Source organism: Camelus ferus, chromosome 13 (genome assembly GCF_009834535.1).
Source record: "Camelus ferus isolate YT-003-E chromosome 13, BCGSAC_Cfer_1.0, whole genome shotgun sequence".
NCBI lineage: Eukaryota > Metazoa > Chordata > Mammalia > Artiodactyla > Camelidae > Camelus > Camelus ferus.
This window is the reverse complement of record NC_045708.1, coordinates 56,018,162-56,035,093: the sequence shown is the minus strand read 5'-3', so window position 1 is coordinate 56,035,093 and position 16,932 is coordinate 56,018,162. Positions and strand designations below refer to the sequence as shown.

Below are 16,932 nucleotides of genomic sequence, written 5' to 3'. Positions count from 1 at the left end.
GGTCGCCAGCGCTCACCGGCGCACGTCGGTTCCCCGTCCCCCTACCGGGGATAACAAGTTAATAACAATCATCCCGGCACAAAGCATTTTCTTTTAGACGTCAATCACAGCGGAGCGGGGATCACCGGGGTAAAGGGGGTGCATGGGGGTGGGGTGGAGTGGGAGAGAAGAAAAGAGGATTTGAGGAGAGGGTGGGGGTAGAAACTTGATTTCTTTAATAGCCTCAATTAAAAGAGCAAGACACATATATATTTTTAAAAGGAGGCTTTTTGAATTGGATAGGCCGAAAGGTGAAGAGGTTTAATAGGATACTTGAAAGCTAATTACAGCGGGATTTAAGAAGCCTGGTGTTTGTTCCGATGACAATTTGAATGAAAATGCTTCAGATTAAACCGAGCCAGCAGTTCTTTCGTAAACTTACAGCAATTAGAGCTGCGAGTGATTTATACTCGTTTCTTTAAGGTGTAAATTGCCACTTATTGCTCAGTAAGTCAACATTTGAGCTACTAAAGGATTATTTTTAACCAGCGCAAAAAGCGGGTCGAATAATGGAAAATATCCAGCTGAATTTAATTTATGTCGTTAAAAAAAAAAAAAAATCTCACCCAACCTCGTTCAAAATGTTTTAAAGCAACAACGCGCATTTCTCAAGTATTTCCAAGCCTTTACGGGATTTTTGCTCTTAAACGAAAACGCAGCCGCTCTGGGCGTTTTCTGCCTTGGTTTACGGAAACTCTAGCTTGGGGGGGGGGGCGGGGTCCCGGAACTCCATGGGCCCACACTTCTGCACTTCTGTCTCTTCACCTCCCTCTCTCCCTCCATCCGGCAGCACCAGGCAAGATACTGTCCCCAACCTCTAGATCCCCGGGGCTCTCTACCCTGAGCCTCCGGTGCGCTCCCTACGCTGGACCCAGCGCCGCCGAACGCAAGCGGCGTCCTCGCGGACACAAAGAGTTTAGGCAGAGGAGCCCCGGGTTTGCTGTGTGTTCCTTGTCAGCGTCGGCGCAAAGACAAAGTCAGCGGTGCCCAGTGCGGGTCCCGCTGAGGAGCTCAAACAAGCTGCAGATGATTTTCAAACCTAAAACGCGACACACCCACGGGTCCTGCCTCCAGAGCGAGGTGAGAGTTTTGTCAATTTTCCCCCATCTACTGAAAGTGACTAGATGTCTCGCGTGTCTCGCGAACCCCAGGGTTTGTTTCTTTCGGTTTTTTAAGTAAAATAGCCCTCCTAGCCCGCCCTGGGATCTTAGAGGCCTTCCACGAGCCACATCTGCTTCTGTTTCGCTGTGGGGCCGCGACAGCGCGGATCGCCCTGCGCCTGGAGGCGCTCCTCAGGGCCGGCAAGCGTCCGCCGGCTGCCCGGCGAGAGGAGAAGCGCCTTTGTTCTGTCCCTCCCCACAGCCCCCTGGACCTCCCGACCGCCACGATCACCACCGCAAATAGAACAAAAGCACGACTCACATGTACCCGAGAGCGCCTTAGGCTCGAGGCTTCGTCTCGCAAATTACAGTCTCCATGCCTCAGGTTAAGTGAGCTTGTGGGGAGGGGAGGCAATGATTACTGACTAACGCTACTACGTAATAAAAAAAAAAAGTGCCAGGTTTGGAGATGAGGCCGTTACAGGTAATTTCTGACTCGTTTAGGAGCCCAAACAGCTCGCTGTTTCAAGGAAACTGCGATTCAGCTGGTCTGGCTAGGCGTCGGTCGGGTCGCTCACCTTCTCAGGGGGATCTGCCAGCTCCGGCACGTCCTTTTCTTCTAGTTTACACACAAACATCTGATCGCTTTTCCAATACATGGCACTGCTAGGGCTGCTTATCACATACCAACTCCAGAGGGTCAGAGGCTGTCCGTGTCTGCCGGTCTGGCCCCCCTCCCCCGCCCCACGCACTAATAAAAGCTGACACCGAGAAGAGTCAGAATGCTACAAGTAAGTCTTCGTCCGAAGAGGCCGCTGTGGCCGTAACCACTCTCTGATGGACTGTTCTTTTCCCAACTTCACTGAGGTCTGTCCCTCTAGGAAAAGGAAAAGAAAAAAAAAGTTTTGTTTTCCAGAGGGTGGAACCTTATATGAAGGGAGGGAAGAGAGAGGGTGTGTCGGGGAAAGTCTTTTCCTGGAAGAACAGACTCACCTCCTTAAAACCCGCCTTCTCTGCAAGTTAAGATCTTTATCAGGACAAGCCAACTTACTCCAGATTTAGTATTAAAGAAGAAAAAAAAAATTGGGAATGGCCTGTTAACTTTTGACTTAAAAAAAAAATCTGCTCTCTGCATTTACCGTGGCTTTTTAATTCTCGCTCCTCAACCAAAACCTAAACAAAGATTCAGGTTACATCTCTTTCTGCAGCAAGCTGAAGGGGAAGCGGAGGTCTGGGTGACTTGAATGTTTTAGTCATTCTCCTGAAACGCGTAGCTCTCCTGTCTAGCTGAGGACCGCGACGGCTCCCTGGCAGCCTGGGGGCTGTCTTATCTAGCGGTTCGCACTCTCTTTGCGAAAAGTTTTCTCATTAAGATAAAGAAGGAACATCTGAGCAGCACAAAAGCATATGCTTTGCGACTAGATTTGAAATCAAGGCTACAAGAAAGACAAAAGTATGTTGCTAATAGCATTGGTCTTTCATCTCATCCTAGGCAAAATTTAAGCCCCAGAAGCGGCCAGCTCCTGCCTCAAATTGTGGCTGTGGGTTTGCAGGGGGTGGGGTAGGGGTGTCTCAGAATACCCTATTTTTGATTAAGGTTGGAGGGTGTGTTTGTTAAAATAACTTCTTTATGGTATAAATTTTACTTCATTATGTAGTGTATAAAGAGGAATTTGAATTCGGTAAGACTAACATTTTTATTTTACAATTTTCCCTTTTTGAGAAACAAAGCAAAGTTCTGAAACAGTAATATAAGAAAATCTGGGCGTCTGTTTCTTAAAGGCCTGTAACAAAATTATGTGATGTTGCTTCAATTATTTTTATATAATTTTATCTTCTTGCCTTATTTGTCTAGAAGAGGAAGATCCAAGTGCTCCCTCCCAGAGCTGTCAGCAGCATGCTACAGGAAGGGCAGTGGACATAGTTAAGTGGACTTTCCTGTGGTGAGCCCGAGTAACATCCTGGGACCAAATAACGACTGCAAATTTAGTTTTTCCTCCATTACATTTTTCTCCCATAAACACGACTGTCCCTAGAGCTTTTTCCTAACGCCATTGTTTTCCTTTACGCGCAGCTGCGCACAAGTTAATATTAGCTACCCCCCTGCGTGTCCTCTCTATATCTCGCTTAAATTTTCGGAGTCGGGGGAGGGGGACGCTATGATTAATCTGTGTACAGAACTGAAGGCTTGGGGTGGACTGACTTCTCGAAAAACTAACCGGGTCTTGGAGAGCAGAAAGATTTTTGTCTTTCATCAAGTGCAAAAATTAGCATTTTGGGGGAAATTCACATAATGTATTTTTCATGAAATAGCGTCGGTCTCGAGATGGCTCTTCTTAATGGGAAAGAGTTGTGCAGAACGTTGGCTATCAGGCCGTGTATAGAGCAGCACTGAAAGTGTAATTAAAAATAAAGAGTCCATTCGGAGATTTAGTTACAGATTTCTATTTGTTAGGGTCTGCAAAATGAATCTGGGGTACTGTTTGGCTACTATCCGGGAGAATCAATCGCGCGGGTCATTTGGAGATCGGGAGAATTAATCGCGCGGGTCATTTGGAGATCCGGAGAGCGCTAGAGCTGTTTCGGGAAGTAGGGCGGGGGCGCGGGCGTTTATGCGGTCTTCCCACCCACCCTCGCCTAATCAGGCGGCTCTCAATCAGGTTTTCAAAATACTAATCTTGATCTAAGAGCTCCTATCTCTGCATAAGTGGAGGAAATGGTTCATTTTTAGAGGCTTCTGGGCTTAGATAAGATGAAGGGTCGTCAGACATAAGAAGACCTAAAAGACTGGTCTGTTTTACGCTTTACCTCTGGCTCCGCGCAGGACGTGGACCCTTCCCGCCGGGTAATTATGCGCACCCAGCCTTGCTCTGTAGGCCTCCCGGTGGTGAGTCTATTTCTGCGTCCCACGCGGTGTAGGCTGAGGGTTGTGTGTGGAGGCGGGAGGAGGAGGGGATGTGTGGGTATTTGCTAAGCTTCTCTCCCGTCCTGGGCCCAGCCACCTTCTGACCCCTTGCCAAGGGCGAGTATACCAAGGGGTTGTTTCTGCAAAATTGCCCCAACTTCTTGGAGCTCGCGTCACACCTCTTACCGACACTCTTCCCCGGCTCCGGCAATGGAAGAGTTCGCCCGATGCTTTGCAGAGTATCTATTCCTACATTAGGTGCTTGTGCTAAAAATCAGAAGGACTCTTTGTCTTTGTAATGCAGGTTTTAAGCTCAAACTCCAATTGAGATCAATTTTGAATGAAAGAGGACAGACCAAAAAAAAAAAAAAAAAACAAAAACATTATCTGTATGTCTGCAGGTGGGAGAGGAATAGCCCGGTTCGGGAGGTTCCTATCTACTAACTTGAAATTTCTAGAATGCCACCTCTCCTTAAATGAAAATCTGAGACCTCAAGCCCAGCCAGGGGGCAACCAACAGCCAACCAACACCCCTGAACGGTAGGGCTCATTGCAAAGCCGGGTTAAGAAAGCCAGAAAGATTTGGGAGTGCATCATGTCCCGGGCTTTGCGGTGCCCGAGCGAGTTGGGAGGCTCAGGGTGTGTCTTCCTAAAACCAAGGGGTTCAGGGAAGGGGTCTGGTAGACCTAGGCCTTGATTGGAGGTCCAGGGCTGGAGAGCAGGGAACACCAACCCGCTCTGACCCCCACAGCTTCCACCCACCGCGAAGAGCTGACTAATTGGGCTGTGAGCAGCTGAGAAATTTGTAATCGCCTAATAAGCCTTCCACCTCGGTAATTCTTATCAAAAGGCATAAAACTGATATTTTCACACTCGGCTTGCACCACAGGAGCCGTTTGTAAACATCCTTCATCAGTGGGATGAAATTAAGCCTGCATTGACAGAGGTCTCTGGAACTCAATATTTAAAAGCAATAGATCTGAATTAGCAAATTATTACTTTAAGTAGGGAAAGTCCCCACCAACTTGACTATTGAACCCTTTGCCTCTGAGCTCCTCGTGGCGAGTAAACCACATGTCTGAGGGAACTTAACCTGGAGTTCCCGCGGTACTCAGGCAATCTCCGGAATCTCGATTCCTAAATCCGCGCGGGTTCCGGGTCCCAGCCCTCCCACCAGCCTTCGAGGACGTGCTCGCGTCAGACCTTGGTAGAACTGGGAGAGATAGTACTGGGACCCGGACTAAAACACGGTCAAACGAGACGCATCTAGGACTCCCGGGCCCGCAGGCACAGAACCAGCGCCAACCGTTGGGGCCCTGCGCTTTCCCAGCCCGGAGGCTCTCGCTGACCTCACCCCTACCTCCAGGTACCCGTGCCTGGGGTTGGCCGGAGGACTGTCCGAGGGTGGAGGTGGGGAAGATCTTCGCGCTGGTAAGAAGGCTCAGCTTCTGGGTGATTCTCGTGGCGACTTCTTTATCCGTAAGTTGTAAAGCGCTCAGCCAAGAGCATTCTGAAACCGCGGAGGTCACACTTGGTTCAGGGTTAGGATAGGGTATCCTTTGATTTTTGCCCACCCCGTCTAACCATTATTAATAGTGATCTGAAAAGGGACGGAGGGAAATAGCTTCCAGAGGTCCCCCACCCCTCAAACCCAAACTTGCCCAGCTAAGAATACTTGTTACCCTTCGGAGATCGCAGAGTGGGAAACGCGCTCACCTTGGGACTTACAGGTCCCAGGCTCCTTCTCAGACCTTGTCACCAGTTTCCGAGAAAACGGGAAGGGCGCGTTTATTCATGCCGGGGGAGGTCGCCCAGAGCTGGCAAGAGCCTCCAGCTGGGACCTACGGGCCTCTCCCTCACTGCGGGCTTTCCCACGAGGCTAGGGTGCTCGGTGCGCGGTAGCCAGGAATGAACCCGCCGAAGACCTGGCCTAGGGTCTTCCGCCCTGCCTGGCGTCTGTTTAGCTAACTGCTGCCGGATGCGCCTGCTGAGGCCAGTTGTCACCAGTGCTTCTAGAAACCTAACAATACCCAAAACCAAATTCTACGCCGCAGGAGCAGGTTGTGCGTGTGGATTCGGTGTTCCTTTACGGGCAGTGCGCTCGCCCCAACCCCCCACCTTTCCCCCTTGTGCTCAAGTCAACTCTCCTGTCCACTGCGGCAGTAGAGAGCGGAAGCGTTTTATCGCCTGATAGGTTAGGTGGTAAGAGAAAGAATTAGAAGCCGTATGCCGCCCAACATTAGGTAGGGCGCAGTCTGGGACGTTCCCGGGCTAAATGCTACTGCTCAAAGCGCAGAAGTCCACTACACTCTTTACTCGTTGTGACATTTCCAAGCCGACAGTCTCGCTTTAAGCACGCTTGTGGTTTGGAGCTCCTGAGTTTATATGCATTTTATCGTTGAGAATGAGCAATATGGCAGGACCAGAGGAAACCTGATTCCAGCCTGTTTCTACAGACCTCTGCCCACGCAACTCTAAAAACTAAACTACGAGTTGGAGAGGGAGAGAGGGAGGAAGGGCGGGGGTGGGGTGGAGAGAGGAGAGAGAGAGAGACAACGCTAACTCCCTTCTCCCCTGCCCGGCGTTTTTCTACACAACTCAGGACATCGAGCTGATCTAGCTCGGAGCTTACTAACTTAGAAAGAGGACGCAAACCCAAGCCCCGCAGGCTTCCCCTCCTCCGCCCACCACGACTGTTCCCCAGGGATCCCTGAGAGTTAACTAAAATCCAGCAAGGGAGGCTGGACAGTCAAACTTGATCTGAGTGCAAAAACGTGGGCGCCTGATGGTGTTTCTTGGGTAGGATGAGGAGGGGTGGTGGTGGCAGGGAACTGTGTGAGCCTCCCATTCCCAGGGTTCGACCCGGTTTTGATAAGAGAACCTGCAGCTCCGGTTGTTAGCCACTATGAGTACACCCATACAAGCTCACGCAGTTCCGCCTGCAACCTCAGTATGGAGGGTTCTCCTCCGCCCCCCGCAACACTTCCATGTAACGTTGTTGCTTCCCCGAAGTATCTTGTAAAATGATACTTAAAAAAAAATCGTAATAATCTTGAGACATAATTTTTCAAGTTAATTTTTTTTGTGTGGATTTCTGCTACAGGAGACTGGTTGTTATAACTGTGGCAGTGTTTTCTTCCTTTCTTTCCTCTCTCCTTTCCTCCTTGCCTGCCTGCCTGCCTGCCTGCATGGGAGATCAGGGTTTAAGAGCTTGGAAACATGTTATAAAAAGAGCACAGGATTTGAAGTTAGTCAAACCTATAATGAATTTTCGAGCAATTTATTTAGCAACACCTTGGTTTTCTCATCCATAAAATAGGGATGACAACACAAATGATGTTAAAAATGTGTTCATCCACAGACACACAGTAGATGCTCAATTAATTGAATCTTCTTCCCTCCTCGCATGTCTTACTTTGCCACCCTAGAGATGTCTGGATGCAGAGGTGTCACCAAAGAACTCACTCCCTAGGTGAAGGGGACAGGCCTGATGCTCCTCAGACCGACCTTGATTCCAATTGGCCATTTCTATTAATTTATTTGACTGGATTGCTAAGGCCAGAGGAGCCTCTCAGGGGTGCAGGAGCCCTGGAGAAGAGCTGGCAGCCGACAATCACCTCTAACATGGCATCCTGGCCCAAGGTCGTGCGCAAACAACTTTTCCTTCCCTTTTGTCACTGGTTTATTTGGGGGTTAATTTGGCGCATTTAATTACTTGGCAGCCTGAGTTCTATCAGTTCGTACAAGCTTCTGAATATTGTGAAAGTGGCAGAAATAATAACTGTTGTTTATTACTTGTCAAATGCCCCACTGGCGCTGAGGTGCATAATCATACTTCAGTAGCTTGCCTAAGCTATCGGACCAGCTGAGTGCGAATTCGAATCCAGATACCGAATCCAGACTTTCTTTATTAAAAGCCTGCCTTTTAACCATTCCTCTATGTTGTCCTTTTTGGGGTGAGTTCAGAAAAGGACACTTTCAGTTAATGAATTCATTTACCTCAAATCAAGAGGGTTCTTTACATAGTCCAGTTGGCCTGGTTTGCGGCGTCCTCTCAGGTGGTCCAGCTGCCAGCCCCCATCCCTGCCGGCTTCCGGAGGAGCTGCATTCGGCCTGCAGCTGCCAGGCAGCAAGTATCCGGTGGGAAAGAGCGCCCCCTTCCCTCCTCTACTCTAGGAGGTGCCAAGGTTCAATAGGACAGAACGGGTTGGAGTGTCAAACAAGCCAGCCACAAAGGGGGAAAAGGAGCTGAGCTTTTAAGTCGATGGTAAAATCCTTCTCTCTCATTTTCTTTACAAATTACAGAATCCAATGGCTTATCATCAACGAATGGATCAAAGCCTGGATTGAACAAGTGACAACTGCTTTCCGTACCTCCTGGGGCGCAAAGACTGGCACCCACTTTTGGAATTTTCCTTCGGACTTCGACCCAAATTCGGGTCACTGCGTGGGGTTCGCAGAAGCCTCGGTGCCTAGCTCTGGCCGTGCACGGTTTATCTTGTCGCACCCTCTATCACTACTCCGGAAAAATCTTTAGCAGTAGTTTTCCCCAGGTGAATAAAGTCCACTCCAACAGATCTTCCCCAGCTCCTGGCTGCAGGCATTCTGGGGGCAGGAACCATGTGCTGTTCCTATTCTCTGGAACCTAGTTCAGTGTCTGGCCCTGGGCAATAAAGGATGGCTCTTTGAATGAAAAAAGTATGTGCTGACAGGTACAGAGGGTTTCACACCTTTCTCTGTATTCTTAGCTCAAGCTTCCTGCTTCTTTATACATTGGCACCTTCTTGCACAAGATTCAAATCTTTCAGTCCCTTAGAAGAGCGAAGCAAGAAAGGGCATGGATATTCTGACAATTTAAATCGAGGAAACTGCTGGGTTTCACTTTACTTCTACGGGAAGGGGCTTTTATAGTGGTTCATTCCGGCCCCTCTCCACAGTCCCTCTGATCTCAGTGTTTGCACTTAAATTGGAAAACTACTCTGGGTGCCTCAGAGATTATCCGGGTCTGAGCCTCAATTATAGAGAAATCTATAGGGATTAGGAATTGGAATATATTGGACCCCAGAGGCCTGGGTAAGTCTCCATGGACCCACTCTGACTGCACACATGGAAATGCTGTGCATGTTGGTTGGACATAAATTGACATAAGTTTTGGCTTCCCCCAGGGCAAGAATGGGGTCTGAGGTGAATAGTCAGGATGGGAGCCCAGGTCACTTGGAGACAAATGGTGTTGCTGTCAGGCCTCCCTGGCATGGAAGGGAGATGTGCCCCTGTTTACCATATGTAAAACAAGAGAAGGAAGTGGAAGAGATGCGCTGGCGGTGGCGTTGGATAGTCTTAAGCAGGACAGATCCCACCCCCACCCCAGGTCAAAATCGTGTGCCCTGGGTGCCTCAGTGTCTCAGCTTAGTCTCTCCCCAGACCCAGCCCATCCGGAGGAAGAAAAGGTCCTGAGCAGGAATAGCAGCCGAGGGACTCTGCGACTAGGGTCCCGAAGTCTTGGAAAAGGGCTGGAAGAGGTCTCATGCCTGGGATGCACCAGTATCCGTGGTATTGACTCTACCCCGACACTCAGAGGAAAGCACTAGGGGTCTCTTGGCAGACGCACCCAGAAGGTTTACACACCGAGCCACAGCCTCTGTAGGCACACAAACATGGCAAAAATCGTTTTAGAAGAGTGTAATCCATGCATTTCCTTCGAATAGCCGCCCCTTCCTCTGGAGGGATTTACGGCAGAGTTTTTCTAAAGGGCACTTTTACACACTACCTTTCAGGGATAACGCCTAGACGGTCTCAGCGCTTAGTTTGTATTTATTATTGTTTTTGAGTTTCAAAGTCAACAGAAACAAAAAGCAGCGGTTTCTTGCGACGCTTTTAATATATGCAATGCCTTTTCAAAGTTTCTTCCTCCTCCTTTAAAAATATTTCTGTCCTCCTTCAATAATTAATTTTAGGGATATTATGGGAAAATCCTCTTGCATTATAAAACATCTAGATCAGTCCATGTAAACCTGTTTTTAAAGGTCATGGTGGACAAAAACTAGTCAGTAAACTAAGCCATAATTCCTGATTCTTTACACTGTCCCCCACCCCGACCCAGGCTGAGATTTTTTTTCCCCTAGAAACGCTTTTTATTTTTAGAGATGAATGTGTGCTTGCATGTAGATACTCTTATTATGAGAAATACCATTTACTCTTTAGCATCGCTTAACATTTCACATGTGTTGTCACGTATATTCCTCGCAATCATCAAGGAGGTAGGTATTGTTCCCAATTCACAGGTGGGGAAACTAAAGCTCAGAGAGGAGACTCAAGTTCTCAAGGCAAATTAGCAACAGAATCTGGATGCAGACCCATCCCAAGGTCTTAACCACTGTGCTACACATAAAGGATATTTTGTGAGCCTTGCAGGGTAAGAATCAAGGTCCCCCCCACCCCCACCCCGCCCAGCCGCCCCTCCTGGCCCGTTGGACTTCTGGCTCCTCCCTTCTGGAGTCCTAGAAGCCTGAATTCTCTTAGGAACCGGGGTAGAGGAGGGCGGCAGGCAAGGCTGAAGGGACCTGACTGCCGCTCTTTAGATATGTAGGGCTCAGAAGCCCGTGGAGAGCCCGAGGAGGGGAGGGGAGGAAGGGCTACAGGGGTGGGAAACTGCCGGGGGAGGGGGCAGATCGCGTGCTAGGCGAACACTTTCACATCATCGTGAGGTCGCAAATATTGTTGCATTTCCTTGGTAACCCCTAAGCCCGAGGCGCTGGCCTGCAAGCCGCCTCTTGTGGGGGCTGAGGCCCTTCCCCGCCGGCGGCGCCTGCTTTTGGAGGCGAGCTCCCCGGAAAGGCCCTGCGAGCGCCGCAGGTCCTCGCAGCGCTCAGGCCGGCGCTCCCCAGCTTGGCGTCGCTCCCAGCCGCGCGGCGGCCCCGGGGCAGGCCGGGAGCGTCCGCGCCGCGCGATGCACGCCGGGAGGCGCTGAGGCGCTGCGCGCAACGCGGGGCGACGAGGCCGAGCGCCCCAGAAACGTGCCCCGGCCCCAAAGCAGGCGGGGGACCTGTGTAAACCCCCCCAGACCACTAATCCGAGCTCGGGGAGATGGCGGGCGGAGGTTGGCCGCGGTTCCGAGTACCCGAATGCCTACCCCAGGCTAGGCTTTGAATCAGGCTCCTTGCCTTGGTGGGTTTGACCACCGCCCTCCTCTCGCCCTTTTCCGTGGGCGACCCTAGGGCGGAAGCTTGGGTTTCAAATGCGAAACATTCGTCTCCTGGAATCAGATCTGGCTTCCAGAGGATAAGACTTTTCTTTCCTGAAAAAAACCAGCGCCTGGAAGAGACCCAAGGCCCAAGCCCTTCTGCCCCTCAGCCGTATCTGCCCGTAAGTAGGTAGGTAATTCTTGTTCAACCCGTCCAAACCCAGGGTGCACATCCTAGTACCTCACAGAAAGCTGTCACAGAAGAGGGGAAAACCTAAAACCCAAGCCTACAACAAACCGGGTCGTGGGTCGAGGCCTGACTAGGTCCGAAAAAAGTGTGCCCGAGCTATCAGTACAGTGGATAGGCTTGAAATGCCTGAGTCGGAAACGCAGGCTGGCTCAGGACAGACGCCAGCCCAAGACCCAAGAGTGCGTGGTGGACTGGTCTTCCTCCAGGAGTGTTGTCTACGCAGCCGGAGGCTCTGGAGATCTAGGCCCTAGGGGCGTGGAGCCTGACCTGCGCTTGGGAGGGGCAGGGTTTGGCTTCAGGGAAGGCATCTCTAGGAATTTGAGTTTCTTCTACTTGGTCTTGGTTTCTGTGCCAGCCTTAGACGCTTGGCCCTTGGTACTTTTCATACTGTTGTGCAGTGCTTGGGCAAATACTTGTAGCTAATCACGCACTTGTATACAGCTCTAACAGAAGGTGTGCGTGTGTGTGAGAGTGAGAGAGGGAGAGATTGATTTTTCTGGGCAGATGAGAATATGTGCAGTTCAAATGACGGGAGCCCTTAGATCCCCTAATTTTCCTAGGTTAGTGCAAGAACTTATTTCCTTTTAATATGATCACTTTTTAAAAAACATGCATGAAAAATTATTTTCTTAATTTTGACTACCTTGATAGAGGTTTAATACCAAATGCATAAGAGGAAGCCAAAGGGAAAATATTTGTATGTCAATCTTGGTCTTGAAAAATATCAGTAGCATTTCTTATTTGACAAGGAAACACATTTGTTCAGTCTTTTTCTTTCTTTTTCCTTTTTCTTTTTCAGTTGGCACGGGCATCGTTTTTAATATATATCCCATGTTTACTGTTCCTCTTTGGTACTTTGGTCATTTGCAGCACATCTGTTTCTGATATTGTTCCTGTGTTAAGCACACACTATTGTGTTAGCAAGATTTTACACCATCTGTTTAAGAAAATTCTTACCAGTACTATTTGATGCCCAGTTGAACTTTAGCCAAACTTCTTCATTTTATAATGTTCTCTCAGTCCTGAGCATATATATAATACACTTTGATGAAATTATGCTTTTATACTTGCTGACAGACATCAGAAACCCATTTGCCTAGCAGTTTAGCTAAATGTTGGATAGGAGGAACAATTTTAAAATAGTAAAGATGTTGAGAAAGAAAAATATTTAGAAACAAAGCTATTAAATTAAAGTCAAATAATCACCCAAATAAACAACTGCTGCACACACACACACACACACACACACACACACACACACACACACACATACATACATACATACATACATGAATTTAGACGTAGCTCTTGGGAGCTAATGTATATTTCTGGTGATTTATGTATGTCTTCATCATATATAAAACTTGGCAATTTGTATTTTTGATGTTATTCCCAATGGTGTAACAACTGGTTTAAAATATGATAAAGTAGAATAACATTATAATGTAACTGTATCAAATATATATTAAATGTAACACATACAGATAAACTTAATAGTTGAGCCTAACTAAAATTATGTGTATATATATATTTTCATGTAATCACTCATAAAGGTTTTTCACTATTATCAAAAGGTAACAGGCAATGTTGCCTACTTCTCAGCTCATAAAGGTAGAGCTATTTGTGACATTAAAAAAATTAACATATCTGTATTTGATGGCTAAGTGTATACATATATATATAATAGTGGCATCACTAAAAGACTGGAATTGGCCAGAAAAAGTGAATAGTGGCTCTATGTTTTCAAATATTTTTTCTAGAACACAACACTCCTATTGATACATTGACCGATTTTGTTTATACAAAACAAAAAAAAGCCTTAAAGTGATAATTTCACATGCTACTTTAGTTATAAGCACAGAAATATAAACCTTAATGCTTGGAGTAATAAAATTCTGACATTCATTTCTGGAAATCAGCATTCTTCAGTTGACAAAGACATTTCCTTTGATTGAGTTCTGCCGAAAACAGGTTGTCACGGTCTTTCACTTACTACCTGGACAGACCGCTTTCATGGCAGATGCCATGATTGAAGATACGCCCATTGAATAACTGCTTAGGGGTGTATAGTCTCTATTTGTTTCTTTTAGGAAAATAAATCTTTGTTTTGGTATATTCAATTTCTAAATAAAATGTATCCATAGTAATGTGGGTAATTGACATTATTTAAGCAAAAGTGTTGAAATTCAGTACCTTGTTACTGTGAGATAAATCTGGTTATAGAACTGGAACCAGTCTCATAACAATTCTGCCTATGTATACTTCTAAAAATTATTTATCAAGATCTCCATTTTCCTTAAACTATTAATTTAGATGTGCCAAATGTAACCTATAAATTTCTTTTTAAATAACTGATATTCCAAGAAAAGCAAACCTAATGAATCTTCATATGTCTGATTCCAATTAATCTGCTTAGACTATTTAATGGATAAAATAACAAACCTGATTTTATCAATCTGTAGGTCTGCACTGTATTCTTTGTGCCTTTTTAAGGTCTAATGCCTTTTCCTAAACATATTTAGTCCATTTAGTTATCTTCATGTAAAACCTGGGATTAGAGGAATAATTAACTAGATATATTTTTTTAAACTATTTTTCAGCTACATCAGTGTAAAAATGAGAGTCTCAAAATGATGTCAATGATTATTGAAAGAAAACTATATATACTTTGTGGGTTCAATTCATCAAGCATCTACAGTGTGCCAGGTGCTGGGGATACAACAAAGAGTAAGACATGGGTAGTCTTTGCTCTCAGAAAATTCCCAGACCATTAAGAGAGTGACAAAACAGAACTAGCTCAACCCTGCAGTTCTATAATGATTTCTGTCTATTCCTTGGGGTTTGAATTGGTGAAGTATCAGATAGTCTCATCATAATACTTTCTATAGGTTTTTAAACATTTTATAGAATTTGTATGGACAAAAAGTGAATGAGAGCAAAGTACCTCCTGAAGGCTATATGGCTTCTGAGATAACTAACACTTTTGGTACTTTCAGGTGTGGGAAGGAGACAGCAATGACTGGCTATTCCCGAAACATCTCAATTATTTTGAGTCTTGCATCATAATTAGTAGTGGGGTGCCGTATTGGAGCTGGAAAAACATTTGTTTTAGTTCCAAAATCTGGAACAGCTTTTTTCCTTTTGCCTTCTCCCTCTCCCCTACAAAATATATTTTATGCTTTTAATCATTGAAAACTTTTATAGATAATTGGGAGAGGAAGAGGAGGATTCTACAGAGACTATCATTTAAGGCAATTAATGACTGAAGAAAATATTTGCTTTTTTCCTCAACAACTACTTGCTAACTTTGGGAATGAATTATTCTAAAACTACAATACTGAGCTTATTTTTCATACAAACAAGTTGGGGATTAGGTGTTTAGTAGACTTTTTTAAGAAGTTGAATATTTTTTGTTTATAGAAAGTTTTCTTGTGAATTTAGAGTAAAAAAGTATAGCTGTAAAATTTCTTTAGCACTTCAAAGAATTACAGCCACGTTAAATTTAATTACTCTTTCTAATACTTTTAGAGATTAAAGTGTATTTTTCTTCTTTTATATATGTTGATGAAAAATATCAAGAGAGAAAAGAACAATCATTTGATTGAATTAATTGAATGCCTTTACCCTTGAGGAAACACTGCATCTTTATTGTGTTCTGTTTAATCATGGTTTTTGGAGTACTTCTGTTTTATGTTTTCCTTTTAGAGGATATTGCAACTAATTTTACCTCACCATAATCACAGATCTATTTATGTGATCAGTTAATTCCCACTGGCTGTTGTCACACATTTTATTTCTGATTCTCTCCATTTTCCTCAACTCCTTGCTTCTTAGGAAGGCAGGATGCTGAAGTGAAAGCTCTTACAGTTGGAATCTGCTGACCTGTATTTCAGTTTCAGCCCCTTCTCTTTTTAGCTGTGTGACGACTTTTGGGAAATAACTTTCTAAGCCCGTTTCTCCATTTTTGAGGGAGAGAGAGAGGACGTTGGAGTAAGTCATTGTGAAAAGCTTTCTAGATTTTAATAGTAAATCACTGTTCACAATTTTTAAGCGGTTTTTTTTTTTTCAGACGAGCTTTGAAATCTTAGTTATGACAGTCCTCCAGAGGGAAATTTTTCTTTAGGTTATATCCCTGTTTAAAAGTTCCATCGTGTCATAGTTTATTTACAGAAATCAAGTTGAGGCTGAATTCTGGTCTCTAACCAGCAGCAGTTCCTTCTACAAAGCTAGATAAAATTATCTTGAGAGAAGTTAACTCTAACTCCCAAGCCCAGAGTATGGATCCAAGTCTGACAAAATGAGAAATTCCCAAACAGGCTTCCTCATTCTTCTACTTCTTTTCCCTCAACCTTTAAAACCTTACTTAAATACTGCCTTCTCCTTGAGCAACCATATTCATTGAGTTGGGCAGTTGGTTGGCTATTCAGTTAATGTCCACTGTAGGCACAACTGAACATTATTCTCCTAATGCTGTAGCTCTGGCATCCTATTTTTGATTCCCTAGAGTTTGGTATTAAATAAACCCCAGTAATGATGCATATGAGGCAGAGCTAGGAACTGGTAACATGATCTGATAGGTCATTTGTTAATGAACTCAACATATTCTACATTGTGTGTTTTATTTCTAGGAGACTTCTCACCCATCATGAGCGTGGCAGGTAGTTTTTAGTTTGTTTTTTGATAGTCATTATGAATTTGAACTGAAATGTCCATCCTCAATTCAGGTCTCCTTAATGGATATTTGCAGAACAGTGGACTAAAGTCAAGGATGAAGATTGTGGCCATGGAAGAGACTAAAGGAAACTAGGACACTGTAGGCTAGGTTTGGAGTGTAATGATATTTTACTTTACAAAATATATATATTTTTGAAAAGTTATCTAACATATTTCCTGACGTTAATTATGGTGATAAAAACATTGGCATGGCTAATGTTTTTTTAGTTGGTGAACAACTCAATTGCAGCTGGGTAGAACAGTCTCATCATCCAGTCTGGTTAGGATCTGTAGCACATTTCATGACTGTAGAGAATTACTTCCATTCTCTCCAAGGTACAGTTTATCTCCATATAAAATAACTCTGTATACATCTATTTTTTCAACTCATATGGAATTGTGCATGAATTGATCTAGTTGTTTATCGATATCCATTGCCAAAAATATTAATAGGTGAGAGTGATAAACATTGCAGTTGCCTTACTGACATCTAGTCTGCTCCTTATACCATTGTGTAGTAGCCACGTAGTTTGATTAGGATTGGCTCTAACCCTAGGTTCCTGAGTGGCAAACTAATGGAAGTAAACCAATCATCACTATGATTTTTTAAATTGAATTATATTTGATCTAAAATATTACATTAGTTTCAAATGTACAACCTCACTATGATTGATTCAAGGATGGTTTCAGGACCTCAAGTTCCATGAATATATAGAAATCTTTTTGTTCATGGCTGTATTCCCAG

At 45.3% G+C, this 16,932-nt stretch overlaps 2 protein-coding genes across 8 annotated transcripts in view; one reads left to right on the top strand and one right to left on the bottom strand.

Annotated features, from left to right (window-relative positions):
- LHX8 (LIM homeobox 8) overlaps nucleotides 1-6,163 on the bottom strand; it is a 29,681-nt gene extending 23,518 nt beyond the window's left edge. Inside the window, exons 1-2 of one of the 4 annotated variants that reach the window (XM_032494586.1) lie at nucleotides 5,405-5,484; nucleotides 1,462-2,016 (exon numbers count right to left, since the gene is read on the bottom strand). Coding sequence is in view for 1 of the 4 variants with exons in the window: in XM_032494585.1 (XP_032350476.1) it covers nucleotides 1,718-1,798 (81 nt within the window). In the remaining 3 variants the exon portion in view is untranslated. Of the gene's footprint in view, nucleotides 1-1,461; nucleotides 2,017-5,404; nucleotides 5,537-5,760 lie in introns of those variants that run through there. The other 3 variants (XM_032494585.1, XM_032494588.1, XM_032494587.1) reach the window with 3 other exon arrangements.
- Nucleotides 470-8,817, top strand: LOC116668090. 4 transcript variants are annotated; one of them, XM_032494591.1, is made up of 3 exons: nucleotides 470-1,119; nucleotides 2,995-3,062; nucleotides 8,350-8,817. In XM_032494591.1, coding segments are annotated over exons 1-3 (612 nt in total). In that variant the 5' UTR covers nucleotides 470-576; the 3' UTR covers nucleotides 8,351-8,817. The 4 variants fall into 4 exon arrangements, with proteins under 4 accessions (XP_032350482.1, XP_032350481.1, XP_032350480.1 ...); XM_032494590.1 differs by having other exon boundaries at nucleotides 2,995-3,082; XM_032494589.1 differs by lacking the exon at nucleotides 8,350-8,817 and adding an exon at nucleotides 5,411-5,483.
- Nucleotides 8,818-16,932: the final 8,115 nt, after the last annotated feature.

Bases quoted from the DNA above. Each gene is read 5' to 3' on its own strand.
- LOC116668090 (XM_032494591.1), top strand. From the start codon at position 577: ATGTCGTTAAAAAAAAAAAAAAATCTCACCCAACCTCGTTCAAAATGT. The intron at 1,120-2,994 runs GTGAGAGTTTTG...TTATTTGTCTAG, and splicing joins GGTCCTGCCTCCAGAGCGAG to AAGAGGAAGATCCAAGTGCT.